Source organism: Mycena indigotica (genome assembly GCF_014461135.1).
Source record: "Mycena indigotica strain 171206Taipei chromosome Unknown Mind.scaff0001, whole genome shotgun sequence".
NCBI classification, from domain to species: Eukaryota; Fungi; Basidiomycota; class Agaricomycetes; order Agaricales; family Mycenaceae; genus Mycena; species Mycena indigotica.
The window spans coordinates 3,764,968-3,777,700 of record NW_023503000.1 but is presented as its reverse complement, the minus strand read 5'-3'; the positions used below and the strand labels follow the sequence as shown (position 1 = coordinate 3,777,700).

The following is a 12,733-nucleotide window of genomic DNA, read 5'->3' as shown; positions in this document are numbered from 1 at the left end:
ATGCCTAAGATGGCAAACGTGAACGAGAGTTCCCATGCGATTGTTCAATGCATGTACTTGATGTGAGGTGCTAGAAGCAGGGAAGCCGACCCGAGATGGATGAATCGTTGTTCCTTCTCCGAGGTTGTGGGCGCGTGCGGGACGCGGGGAGGCAAAGACAAGTCCTCATGACAACTTGCGCTTTAACGCAAGACCACGGTTCAAATCATAATTAGTACCTGTCCACCTCCGAGTTGAACGCGCACCCGTACGCGTGCCAGTAGTAGTGATCTCCTGTCCGTGTAACAAATCTGCTCTCGAAAATCTTACGCAGGATGCACATCTGCAGCAGACTCCACGTAAGCAGTAAGCCTACATTGCGCTTGCACGGGCCATGGCCGAAACGAGACCGTTGCTATTAATATCGGTGGCGTGTGTTGTGCTTGAGTTGAAGCAGGTTCCTGTTGTCAGTTGAATTGAAGTGGTCCCTCCTGCCTCGTATATTCCCGTGGTCGGCGACTCCATGGCCAGTTGGCGGGCAGCCCGAAGCACTGGCAACCGGCGCCTATATGCTCGGCAGCAACCCCGTTGCCCGTGCAATCCCATAAGTAAATTGGTCGAACGGGGACTCGGAGACGGATGGCATCGCGACGCCGGGGAGGGACTCGGATCAGAGTAATGTGCGGTTGACCCGGGACTGCAGCTAGGACTCGATACTGGCTTTATTTCCCCAGTGAATATGCACTGACAGTGTCCCAGTGGTGGGCATACTACTAGTAGTTCAAGTTCGCATGAATTTCATCACTTGATGATACGGATTACCTTACTATTAAGTTCAGTCAGTTAGAATTGTGCATCATGAGCTAGCCAGGTGAAGGAAGCAGGCGCACCATCAGCCGCAGACGTAGATAATCGCATCCTGGTAGAGGAAAGTGAACTTCGACAAGAATGAACATTAGATAAGCAGCCGCGTGCGATCAGAAAGGGGCGATCGTTGAATCGAACCTGTCGACCAGCAGCTCCCGCGGGAGGATCTACAGCAGAAATACAAGCCCAGTACTTTCAGGTATTAGAGCCCATGCGGGCGCGATGCGCGATGTCCGAGCCGCTGACCAACGTGCACATCAGCCGCGTTAGGAACTTGAATGGCGACAACGATTTCTACGACAGGCAACGTTAAGGTGAGCCCAAGACACCGGCACTGACAGTGCACGACGTGCCCTGCCTCCCGCTGTGTGCAGTCACAGTGCGGTGTAGAACGTTTACCCAGGTCGAGACCCGGGCCGGTGCCGCCGGTCGCAGATATACGTTTCAATATGTGCTGATAAATCGTCTGTGATGACCAAGCGTGATGCGTCGCTGGATATGGGCAGGGATGCGCCATAGGACGCTAAGTTCGAGTCAGGAAGGCGGAGGGGGCGGCGTCTGATGCTGATGTCACAGATTTGAACTTGAACGCTTGATTACTGTTTGCGTGGAGGAAGGCTGGAGATCCATTTCGCCGCGCAAGAGGAGGACTAAAGCAAGCTACACTGGCATTCGAAGGCAGGTTTCCTCCTCGGTGGATAAGTTAGCGAAGCGGACTCGGATGACGTAGGGGCGCAGAAGAGACGCGCTGCCAGGGGGGTGTCAGATAGGCTATTTCGTGGCGCTGGTCAGAAGCATGCAGGAAGTGAAGCTCTGACTCGGTAGACTCGCACTCCACGGTGCTTAAGCATGCGAAGACCGGGCGGAGAAATCCCGACATCGTTGTTGGACCCAGGGAGCAACTGGCAGGATTGGAAACTGTGTAGAGTAATAATACCTACTATCCAGCTGAGAATTATCGAGTAACTGCAACGATATCACTCCAATCAAAACAACGAGCGTTTGCCCAATGGTTCGGGCACTAGGTCCAACAAGATGCATTAACGACTTGGAGCCGCTTTGAGAACAAAGGCAGCTGCGTGTGTCCGCGGAGAAATCCGAGTGGCTATTGCGGGAGCCTCGGTTCTATTTCTATTTCTGCACCGACCCGGCGCTCGCGCCGCGTTCCGAAGACGTCGACGTGGCGAAAATTAGACGCCAGCGTGGACTGTGCTCGGAGCTAACGGTGCGTTTGGAAGTGGTTGTATAGCTTGGAGAAGTGCCACAAGTCCACAGTTGGAGAGACGACAGCCGTTTCGAGGTAGGTCCGGCCAGGTCAGCCGACCCCTTGGAGGACGAATGAACGGATGAATGTGGATGCCGTGGTACTCGCAGGCAGCTGTAAACATCATCAGAGGGCCGCCCCGGCCTGGGAGACGAAAACAGAGAAGCCCACTCTCGATGAGCCGAAGTGACAGCAATGCCATGGCAATCTCTTCCAAGTAGCGCTAGAACCGATGGGCCAAACAGGCGTCCATACGAATGGCTTGGGCGTTGTGTATCGCGCTATCTGAATTGGCGTCACGGTGGATTTTCCGCGGAACAGCACCCATCGTTCGCCTCGGCCACCCACAACTGGCAAGTCCAATACCAGGAGGTATTCACTCGTCCCGCCAAAGCCACGGTGTGTTTTGGCGTTCCTCTTTTTCGGGGCACGGGGGTGCTTCGGTTTCAGGCCAGCAGATCGCGCCCGGGAAGGGGTCGGGCAGTAGACAACCAAGTTACTGCTCGAGGATGACACGCAAACTCGAAGGAGCGCAACGCCACGAGATGGAGAAGTGTAGAAGGCTGTACGCGCGTCGATTCGGTGCCCCCCGGCGGGTCCAGTAGGCCATTAGTCGGGCGAGGAGTGTTTGTTGTGGTAAAATGAACAAGGCGTGTGGTCACGTTACCATCAAATCGCTTGTTTACATTCCACGAACATCGAAATTCTTGACGGGCCATGCGACGTGGGCATTGCTCCCTTTCAGTAAGTGGGAAGTAAACTATGCAACGGCAACCTTGCGAAGCCCGGAACGAGCTCGCGCTCGGTGGTTATTATGCGTTAACTGCGCAACTCTTTACAGTGCTGGCTGCCGCGGCAAGCGAATGGGCAAAGTTTTCGCAGCGCACTTCTTCTAGCCTTCCCGCCTCCCGACATGAAAGCGGACCCGACATATTGGGCGACTTCCGGCTCTCTGTCGATTCCCGAATACGTCTGGTATTCCATCCCTCGTCAGCGCCCGCATCATGTCGAGAAAACACCCTCTTTTCACGACATCTCGGCGGCCGCCTCTCCCTCGCACGCCCATCACTTTCCTTGCTTCCAACTGCTCGTCAAGGTCGTGTGCTACCTACCACGCGTTAATCAAATCTTTCACTAGAAAGCGTGCACGAATGAGGCCTATGCTTATCTACCAGTGTCAGTCTAGACCAGCCCCGATGGTGGATCAAGGCCCGGTTCGAAATGCTTACTCTACACTCCTTTCGCATCCATCTAATCAACCAGATAAGAACCTCGCTGGATCGAACAAGGGCGTTTTAGACTGCTGCCCGGGAGACCGCTGATCTCCGATGCAAAACTGCTTGCATTTGTGTCAAGGTCAGGGTGTTCCGGACCCCGCGAAGGCTTTCAAGTTACGGCTCTCTCCATCTTCTCTTCGCGTAAGCGTAACCGAACGACCAACGACTGACGCTCAATACACTTGCCGCCAAAATAAATCGACCTTGTGCTGAGCGTGGGACATGATCGCCCTTTTCCAACTCCGCGACACCGCAGATGGGGCCGTAAACTCAACTCCTGTGCTCGGGGGTCCGCAATGATAACGCCGTCTTCGAATTACGCCTGCTTGGTAAATACACAATACGGTATATACTTAGACGCGCCAGAAATCATCAACCACCGTTGCCCAAGCGGTTTACTCTTCTTCAAGTTATCCTTGACTTATGATCAGCAATTCAAGAGGTTGGTCAGAACCTTTCAACCTCGATCAACTTGAAGTCCGCCATCGGTGGGTCCGACTGCTTAGCCTTGATTGTTGAACTGGAACGGCGTTGATCGATGGCAGAATCGGCATTGATGCTGTTTGGGATGGGCATCGGCATCCCACCTGCATCACAAACCCAGAAGCATGATGCTATACCGTGACAACAACTCGTGTTCAATGGTCCATCCGAGTGCTTTATCCCCACGCAAAATGATGGCATTATTATAATCGCATCAACCGAAACGCCAAACAGCTTTGGAGAAGTAACACCTACCCAGCGTGCTAACATGCCAGGACGGGTTACAGTATGCATGAATGATATTACCAGTGTTCCAACTGATCAGGTTGAGTAGCAATTCCGCCGATGCCGGGATCCCAGCACCTCGATGCGACAGCTGTTACACTGGACCTGCAAGCTTCCCTCCGATTTAGCCTCGACTCTAAATTGCCACCGGCAACTCCCGACATTGCATTCTTACGACGTGTGTGGTTCGCGGCAAGATCGTTCATTCTGTTCGCGCCATCCATCGAGGGGGGTACGCGCATGGCGTCTGTATCGTTAGGGACGGTGTTTGTAACTTGGCCTGACCAACGAAACTTGTTGCTGGTTGAAGCGTGGTCAGCTAGCAAGAACTTCGCGAAGCGCGGGAGTTCAGGTTGACTTTGACTTTGAGTTTAGAGTTGTACTGTGGCGCGACATCTAGAAGGCCGAGGTAAGACACACCATTGAGATCGGGGTGCTTTCCATCGCTCAGAAGTCGGCTGCTGAGATTTCGATGTTGGCGGGTTTAGGCGGATACCCTCTCTCGCCATCCGGGTGAGGCCGGATTACAAGGTGCGGAGTAATTTTTCTTTTCATTTGGCTAGCCGCGATACTGTCGATGGGTGGTGTGGTTTGAGCGGTAGAGACACATATCATGGCTTGCCAGTCGATTGAGGTTCGGAGTTTGCCTTTTCATGTTGACTGGCAAATGACGACAGAGATGGACCCGAACCTCCTCACGCTGACGCAGTTACTCGTGCTGCCTGCGCTCTTCTCATGCATCGCGAGGCGTTGGGGCTCCCGTCGTTCCCTCATTTCGGTTACCGATGTCATGACTGAACCCCGATTCGTGGTCAGACCGACAAGCTCTTTGACACGCATATGCAGACTTCCAGGAGGCGCAGTAGGCGTCATGGATAAGCGCTATGATAACGGTTCAGGTTACCCATCTCCCAAGCACTGGGACGGACTTCCGCTTGACGAGCTTTCGGGCATCCTGGGTGCGTTGTTTAATCACCGCACTCGAGCAGTGCGTTGCCTCGAGTCTTCGCCCCGGCAAGAAATACGGACGAAGAATAGTACCGTCGTATTGGTTTATGGTGTCTTGTTCACTTGCCGCGCTAAGGCGCAAATAAACCAGAAACACGCTGAAAGCGGACGTCTCAGAGTGGAGGTCGTCTGGAGACCCGGTTGGAGCTTCAAAGATAGGGTAGTTATCGTTAGCTATTCTGGTTTGAGGTTGGCCGAAGGTGGAAGAAAAGATCTGGATAGCTAGGACGTTCCTAACTAGCTGAGTCGCGGGTGGATTTGTAGAGCATTGATATCCATGTCAAAAGTTACGATCCCATACCACAAGAAGTACACTAGCGGCATTCATAATCGTTCAGTTCTGCACGTTTGTTTGCATGACACTCACTTGCTGCAACCAGCCGCAAGTTTGGTAGGTACTTATATGTAGCTCGTACGGCGTAAACTCTCCTGCCAATTCAAGAATTGCTGGAAAGCCTGTCGAAAGTTGACTCGTTGTTAGCAGTTGCTCTCACGGTGTGTGTGTTGCAACTTCGAGTTGGAGGAACGAAAACTTGAACGAGTTGAGATTGCATGTGCGCGAAAGGAGTCAGGCCCCAGGTGCTAATTTCAGCCATCGACTCGGAAGCCGCCATGGCACATCAAGACATGGTCAACAGCTGGATCCTATCGCTGGTTTTTACTGTGAAGCCGCATGAGCAAGATATAGTGTTGTGGTGAGTGGCGTGGCACTGGCACGTGATGAGAGGAACCTCGTTGCTTGCCTCTTTTCATCCACAACAGCACAAACGACCACAAAGTTTACGTCTAGTGCTCAACCGCGCTCATTGCGGCTCCTCTGGCAGATCGTCCAGTCAAGTAAGCCTCTAGTGATATTCTGACTGTCGCTCCACTTATCTTGGAGCTGAAAGGGAAGCTATGGCAGGATGTGTATAGATATCGGCCAATAGACCACCCAAATGCCACGAAAAAAAAGACTTGGAACATGGAGCAGAGAGGGGGACAGGAAACCATGTTATTGGACTCAGTCCTCGAGAAGTTTTCGCCAAATTTTATTCGCCGTAATACCGAATGGCTGGCGAAATCTGGAAAGTTTACTTTGTGAACGTTTACGGCCTCACAGTGAGGCCGTAAACGTGTGCAGTATTCTCTTTGATTCCGCTCTACTCACAGCTAGATCCACCAACACAGGAAAAACGAACGGAGAAGCTCATGCAGCGTATGGACAATACTGTCGCGCGTCGCACCCTCGTGCTCGTCACTGTCCTCTTGCATTTCTTTTCCAAGTTGAGAGTTGACAATCGCAATGCTGAGCACAATTAACTTGGGTCAGAATCTTTGTGGTGCAAATAGGTCAAATTTGCAAAGACGTCGGGACCGTAGAGGAGGCGGAGTTTATATCGGCAAACGGATTTGACTCGGAAGCGCTATGCATGACTCTGAAACATAGCATGTATAAATATAATCCAGCACCACTTCCCTCCTCATTCTTCTTCAGGTATTCGAGAGCTCTTTCCTCCACTTCCAACGCTCACCCTTCACCAGATTCGCGGTCAACCCAGCGCACCGAAATATAAGTACGAGATTAGAAGGCACTGCGAGTCTAGCCCAATGCCAGTCACTTTCAAGGTCGCAACGCATCCTGCGAAGATCGTTGGTGGAAACTACGACAATGGGTTTACGGCACGAGAAATCCTCGCTGAAGCCTGCTCCTCGCAATACAGAAAAGCAGGAGCAATCAGAGGAACATCATTCGAGGACCCTGATGAGTGAGCTCCTTTCCATTCTCTTCGGTCGCAGCTGAAGGAACACAGAGTCGACCATTATCAGCCAACGCCTGAGCGGATCTATAATATCATTCCGAAACCAAATGGCTTCTTCTTTGCTCTGAGCGAGGCTTACAACAAGCATCACATACTCGTTCTCCGTCCAGACGATGTCTGGCTTGCCATTCTTGTGCAGTTCAACTTCTTTGTCAACGCCAATTCGGAGCTCCTCCGCGCAAGCTTTGTCGGTCACGAAGGCACAAGAAATCTTATGGTCAATCAGGCCACTTTATCCGACTTTGGCGAGTTTGCGCGGGCTATGGTTCATGAGATCGACAAGAATGTTTCGGACCCGACTCTCCGGGCTTGGGTGCTTCCCGACTTCACCACGACAACCGAACGCGATACCACCGTCGCCTCTGTGACACTGATGGCCACATTAAAGACATACTTCAGCTACTCTTTCGGGGCTGTGGCGTGTGGTCTGCCTAGTGTAAGACTCGAGGGAGAAAAGGCAGATTGGGAGAAACTGCTGCAAAGGGCAGACAAGCTGAAGGAATACGGGCTGCAAACAATTGCGTGGTACCATCTCCTTGTCCCTGTCCTCACCCGCTTTATCAAGTCATTCGATGAGCCAAAGTCCAAAAACACCATCGATTTCTGGCAGACGGTCGCACACTATCAAGCGGGAGGAAGCGGACCCCGCACATATACTGGGTGGGCCAGTGCATTTTGCGTGTTCAATGAGAATGGAAGATGGATTGGTTTCCCATTGAAAAAGGTCAGTACAACCTGTCATACCTCTATTATGACTCTAACCGGGCTTTTCCATTGTTCTAGCTGGAGGATGTCTCTTCCACCATGTCGCCGGAATCTCTCACTGCCAAAGCGTTTTGGGCAAAGTACCTCAAACGCACGAATCATCGTGATGGACTTTTGCTGGACGACACGCCGTATCATGTTATGGATGCAGGGCAGATCCCGCCCTGCTATGCTGAAGTAAACGTCTTGCTTGTTGATTCTGCCGGTGAGGAGGGAAGTACCACAATGACGGCGGGTATTATCGCCACAGAGGTGTGCTCCAGCGGAGAATTGATGAAGTCAGAGGGCTACAAGGGCGAAAACGATACTGTTAAGCCATTGGCAGGGTGGTGGTTGTTTGACGAGAAAGTTCGTTAAGATCAGGCTGTTTATTGTTTGCGTAAGTAGCATTTGTACTTACAAACTTGGAATACTTCAGAGGGCAGCCGCTGTTGGTCATGTGATCACCTGATCGTCGTCCATAACGGGATGGCATCCCCAAAGTCCCTGTCTTTTTCTTCCATTCTCTGGACCCCACACCCGCTTCGTGGCCTCCAGGGTCCTCTTACTCTGGTGCTTCCACCTTCATAAGTCATGGACCTTCAACTCCTCCACCGCCTCATCCGAACGACCACCGGAATTGCAGCATCGTCATTCTTTACGGAAATTCATGTTATTGGAGGAGAAGACTGCCCTAAGGACATTCCTATCATCGTGTGCGTTTCTCGATACGAATTGGAGGCGTTAAAAACGACCCTAACATAACTTTCAGAACAGCGACCCACCATAACATGATGCTCGACCCAGTGATTCTCTGTAAGTATCTTACCGTTCAAGCTGTCAGGAGCGGAGAGCGCCTCTCTCCAGTTCACTCTACCCACGTATTTCCGCACGAGGCAGCTAAACACGCGTCACTCCACCGTGGCGTTGCATCGTGGTCAACCCAACTGCCAACTGATACTTCCCCCAGCACACACCTTCCCCCATGCTAGGATTCTCAACTACTGGAGCAAGGGTACGCTCACTCGTGGTTGTACTTCTTCCCAACTCACTTTTTGCACCTAGCTACCCTATTCATTAACCCGATCGTCAGCTGGATCCTCTACTCCTCTGGAAACATCCCGGTCGACCGCAAATCCCGCGACCGCAAAGTGCTCCTGAAAGGAACTATGGAAGCTCTCCAAAAAGGTTATGCTGTCGCTCTTTTCCCAGAAGGCACCAGCTATACCGAGCCAAGAATCATGCAAGTCAAGGACGGGGCCGCATGGGCTGCGCTGGAATATAACAAATTGGCCCAAAATGACCCAGAGAAGAAGAAGTCCAAGTCTGTCGCAGTCGTGCCTGCCGCTATTGTCTATACCAATAAGACAAAATATCGCAGCAGCGTGAGTGTTTTACACAAATTTCTATTTTTCTAATCTCATCTCTGTCAGGTTATCGTTGAGTACGCATCATCTATTGGTTACTTCAAAATAGTTGCTCATATAACGCAGTTTTGGCTCTCCCATCTTCATGGACGACTATGTTGAGCAGTTTTCATCGGAGGCAGAAGGGGCGCCCCGAGCAGCAGTCAAACGGCTTACACGTGCAATCGAGAAGCAGCTCGTAGAAACCACAATCAACGCGCCAGACTGGAATACTTTGTATGCTGCTCGAATGGCGCGTGATCTTTTATGGGTCGACGAACGATCCATCAATCTCGGCGAATACGTCGCCATTTCGCAAACGTGAGGTTCTTAACTACTCGCCACAACCGCTCTGATCCTTTTGCCAGCTTGGTTGATCTCTTTTCGACCCCGGATCCGACCCCCAACTTCAAGTCCGTCAACAGGCGTCTACTCGAATACTACTCTCTCCTACAGTCGACCAAACTGACCAACTCCGTTTTATCAAACCTTCCTCTTCCACGAACTCTCGACCCCAACCGACCAACTCCGGTTCCCAGTCGCCTTCTGACCCTCCTTATACTTCTGCGCGACAGTTTCGTCATGCTCCTTCGCATTCCCTTCTTTATTTTCCCGCTCGTGATGTACTTGCCTGTGTACTATATGGGACGAGTCGGTGCTAGGCTAGTCAAAGACGAGGAAGAAACTCAAGCCCAAAACAAGCTAGTTTTCGGCATGATATCGATGTTCTTGACCTACCCGGCCGCCTTTTTCTTCCTTTGGTCGTTTTTCCTGTATACTCGTGTCGGTGCTGTCATGGCGGCAGCAACCTTGTGGCTCTTTGCGCGTTACCACGATACAATGATCAATGGTCAGTGTCTACTGTTCACTGCACTTTCTCGTTTGCTGACCGCCTAATTCTAGCTAACTATGAACAGTCAGTTTAGCTCATATAATACTGTTATCCATGCTGACCGTACAATCTAGTGCTAAGCGTCTTCTTGCAACCTGGCGTGTTCTTATCGGAGTCTGGGGACCTAAACGCTGGGACCTTTCCCTTCCTGCGCTGACACCCTATATGACTCCTGTTTTCCCTAAGGAGAGCGAGTTCATCACCGTCAAGGCCCCTGTGGTTCCCGAACCCGACCTGGGCTCGGTCGAGCCGCCAGCTGATCTTCCCAATCCAAAGTCACGTCGCAAACCTTCTTCTCGCCGGATTATGCGTCATGTCCTCCGAGCGCGCGGAGAAGCGGTCAAAGCTGTCGCCGAGTTGTTTGAGCAACTCCGTCTCCAGAGCATACAGGCCCGGAACAGCGGTGGGGTGCGACTCAAGGCAAGCGTGCATCTTGCCAAGATATATGGCGGTGTCGAAGTTAGTGTCAAGAGCGACAGCGAGGCAGAAGGTGCAACTGGCCAGACCAAGGAGGTTTTGGAAGGCTGGCGAGAAGCGGGTGAGGTCATTGCCTTCCTCAAGGAAAGGGGTGCAAAAGTTCCACAGTTGGGCCGGTCATCGGAGTACGAAGCTGAATGGGCGGCTGCGTTGACGAGTGATGCGGAATTTGAGCCGGGCAATTGAGGATTGAGGCCGAGGATTATATAAACACACCCATAAAAAGTTGTCTTCTAATTAGCTACCCTACATATGCGGAATCATATCTATCGTCACATAAAAACTTGCAGTTGCAATCGTGTCGTTCTAGTAGACCGCCTTCTTCGTGGCGCGTCCACTATTATCCTCGCCTTCTCTCTCTTCGAATTGACAACTTCTCGCTTCTGCCTCAAGCGCTTCGCTCGAGCTCTGTTGTCCCCGTCGGCGTCCGCCAACAAGGTCTGGTTGGGCAGGTAATCCGCCAACCACTCGTGGGTGCGGAAAAACCCAGTCACCGTCGACCTGTCTACTGGGTCGACAACGAGGAGCGATTGAACGGCTTCTTGGGCTACGCAGGATGAGCGGCGGCGAGAAGGGCACTCTGCAACAACATACCGACTGGACTATTATCTTTGAGATGATGCCACCGAATCACGTCAACCCCAGTCTCAAAAGGCCGCTCTCCCCCAGGCGTCGCCTGCTCGAAAGCTTCCACAGAGGATAGCCTGAGAAGTAAGTTAGGAGGAGTATTAGATGGGAAGCAGAATGACAAACAGGTAAAAGATGATCAGGCCCAATGACCAGCTGTCCCACAGACCAACGGCATGAAGAGGTGTATTCGCAAACGTCAGCCGTACCAGTTGCAGGTAGGACTCGGGGGCACTCCATCGGGAACGCGTAGCGAGCTGCGAAATGCGTCGGTCAGAAATGCTTTTGTTCAAGTTGACATCTCCACTCACATCGAGATTAAAGCCACTTCCCAAACGCGCCATACCAAAATCGATGATCTTGACGGTAACGGGGTGCTCGTAGGTAAGCATAACATTCTACAGGATTCTAGCTTCAATGAATCGTCAGTGATTGGGCTCACATTTGGCTTGAGATCTCCGTGGTAGATGTTACGACCATGCATATGGGTGATTCCAGCGGACAATTGATAGGCTATTTCGCGGACCTCTTCTTCATCTACAAGGGGTTGAGATTGGAACTAGCACAAAAGAAAAGCACATACTGAGAAAACCCAAAGAATCCAACTGCGCCCCAGCAACGTATTCTAAAACACAGTCTATGGGAACTTTTAAAAAATCATTCGCGGTAACAAAGCCCACACTGACCGACAACCTGACCATCCAATCGAAAGAAAACTTCCTTCAGCCGACAGATGTTCTGGTGCCGAAGATTGAGAAGTGATAGGACCTCTTGGCCTGCGAAGGAGGTGAAGCTTTCGTTCTTAATGTCGTCCTAAGAACTAGTTAATTTAGGCACTGCTGTGTACACCACAACCTACCTTGAATGAAGATTTGACGGCCCAAACAGTCCCAGTCGTTTTGTGAATGGCTTTATGCACCACACCATGAGCTCCGCCGCCAAGATAGTTTTGGAGATGGTAATGCGTTGCGAGAGCCTCGGTCTTGCGGCGTCCGCGAGTTGGTACTCCAGGTTGAGTGTCAAACTTGAAGACAAAATGAAAAGTATAGCCTGAGAGAGAGAAGTCAGGTAAGCCTATATGCGAAAGACGCCACATACGGTAGTCATGGTCAGGCTGCCCTTGGATAGGCACCAGACACCCGAAGCATATTTCGTGTCCGTCAAAAATTTGCAGTACGTTTTCGGGACCAATACGGAGTCCATCGACCTACTTTCGTCAGCTTTGAATACAAAAACGATGCACAACATACGTATGTGCCGTTGGTCGACTGGTCAGAGACCATCACAGTGGCCATATGATCGCGTTCGCCGTTCCACCGAAATGTGGCATGGTGAGTGCCTATTGTCGATGGTTATTGTTGCTCAAAGTAAAAAGAAAAAGGACTCACTGACTGTGTCGCCAGGCAAAACGACGTAGCTGAAGTGGCTCTCGCCACCATCGTCGAGCTCTGCACGGCCAAAATGCACTTCCCGGGCCTTCAAAGTGATCCGCTGAACATGGTTTGAAGGATTGATAGACTCGAGATACCCCCAGTGAACGAGCGAAGTCATTGACGGTGCGCGATCGAGGACGGTTTCAGAGGACTCCGAGGTGCTCGTCATATTGCTTGGGAGAAGTGTTC

At 51.6% G+C, this 12,733-nt stretch overlaps 4 protein-coding genes across 4 annotated transcripts; 3 read left to right on the top strand and 1 right to left on the bottom strand.

Moving 5' to 3' along the window:
- Positions 1-2,872: 2,872 nt before the first annotated feature.
- Positions 2,873-3,232, top strand: MIND_00109700 (uncharacterized protein; the record flags this gene model as incomplete). The annotated part of the gene is made up of 1 exon (XM_037358042.1): positions 2,873-3,232. The coding sequence occupies one exon, from the start codon at positions 2,873-2,875 to the stop codon at positions 3,230-3,232; it is 360 nt and encodes a 119-aa protein (XP_037225952.1).
- Positions 3,233-6,753: 3,521 nt separating this feature from the next.
- On the top strand, positions 6,754-8,087 carry MIND_00109600 (uncharacterized protein; the record flags this gene model as incomplete). The annotated part of the gene is made up of 3 exons (XM_037358041.1): positions 6,754-6,911; positions 6,957-7,689; positions 7,749-8,087. The coding sequence occupies 3 exons, from the start codon at positions 6,754-6,756 to the stop codon at positions 8,085-8,087; spliced, it is 1,230 nt and encodes a 409-aa protein (XP_037225951.1).
- Positions 8,088-8,303: 216 nt separating this feature from the next.
- MIND_00109500 (PlsC domain-containing protein) lies at positions 8,304-10,670 on the top strand (the record flags this gene model as incomplete). The annotated part of the gene is made up of 9 exons (XM_037358040.1): positions 8,304-8,425; positions 8,482-8,525; positions 8,680-8,724; positions 8,775-9,094; positions 9,143-9,153; positions 9,203-9,436; positions 9,484-9,965; positions 10,019-10,031; positions 10,082-10,670. 9 exons carry the CDS (start codon positions 8,304-8,306, stop codon positions 10,668-10,670), a joined length of 1,860 nt encoding a protein of 619 aa, XP_037225950.1.
- Positions 10,671-10,756: 86 nt separating this feature from the next.
- On the bottom strand, positions 10,757-12,713 carry MIND_00109400 (CAMK/RAD53 protein kinase; the record flags this gene model as incomplete). The annotated part of the gene is made up of 11 exons (XM_037358039.1): positions 10,757-11,031; positions 11,079-11,188; positions 11,238-11,368; positions 11,423-11,509; positions 11,554-11,648; positions 11,695-11,748; positions 11,798-11,924; positions 11,971-12,161; positions 12,210-12,318; positions 12,362-12,450; positions 12,500-12,713. The coding sequence occupies 11 exons, from the start codon at positions 12,711-12,713 to the stop codon at positions 10,757-10,759; spliced, it is 1,482 nt and encodes a 493-aa protein (XP_037225949.1).
- Positions 12,714-12,733: the final 20 nt, after the last annotated feature.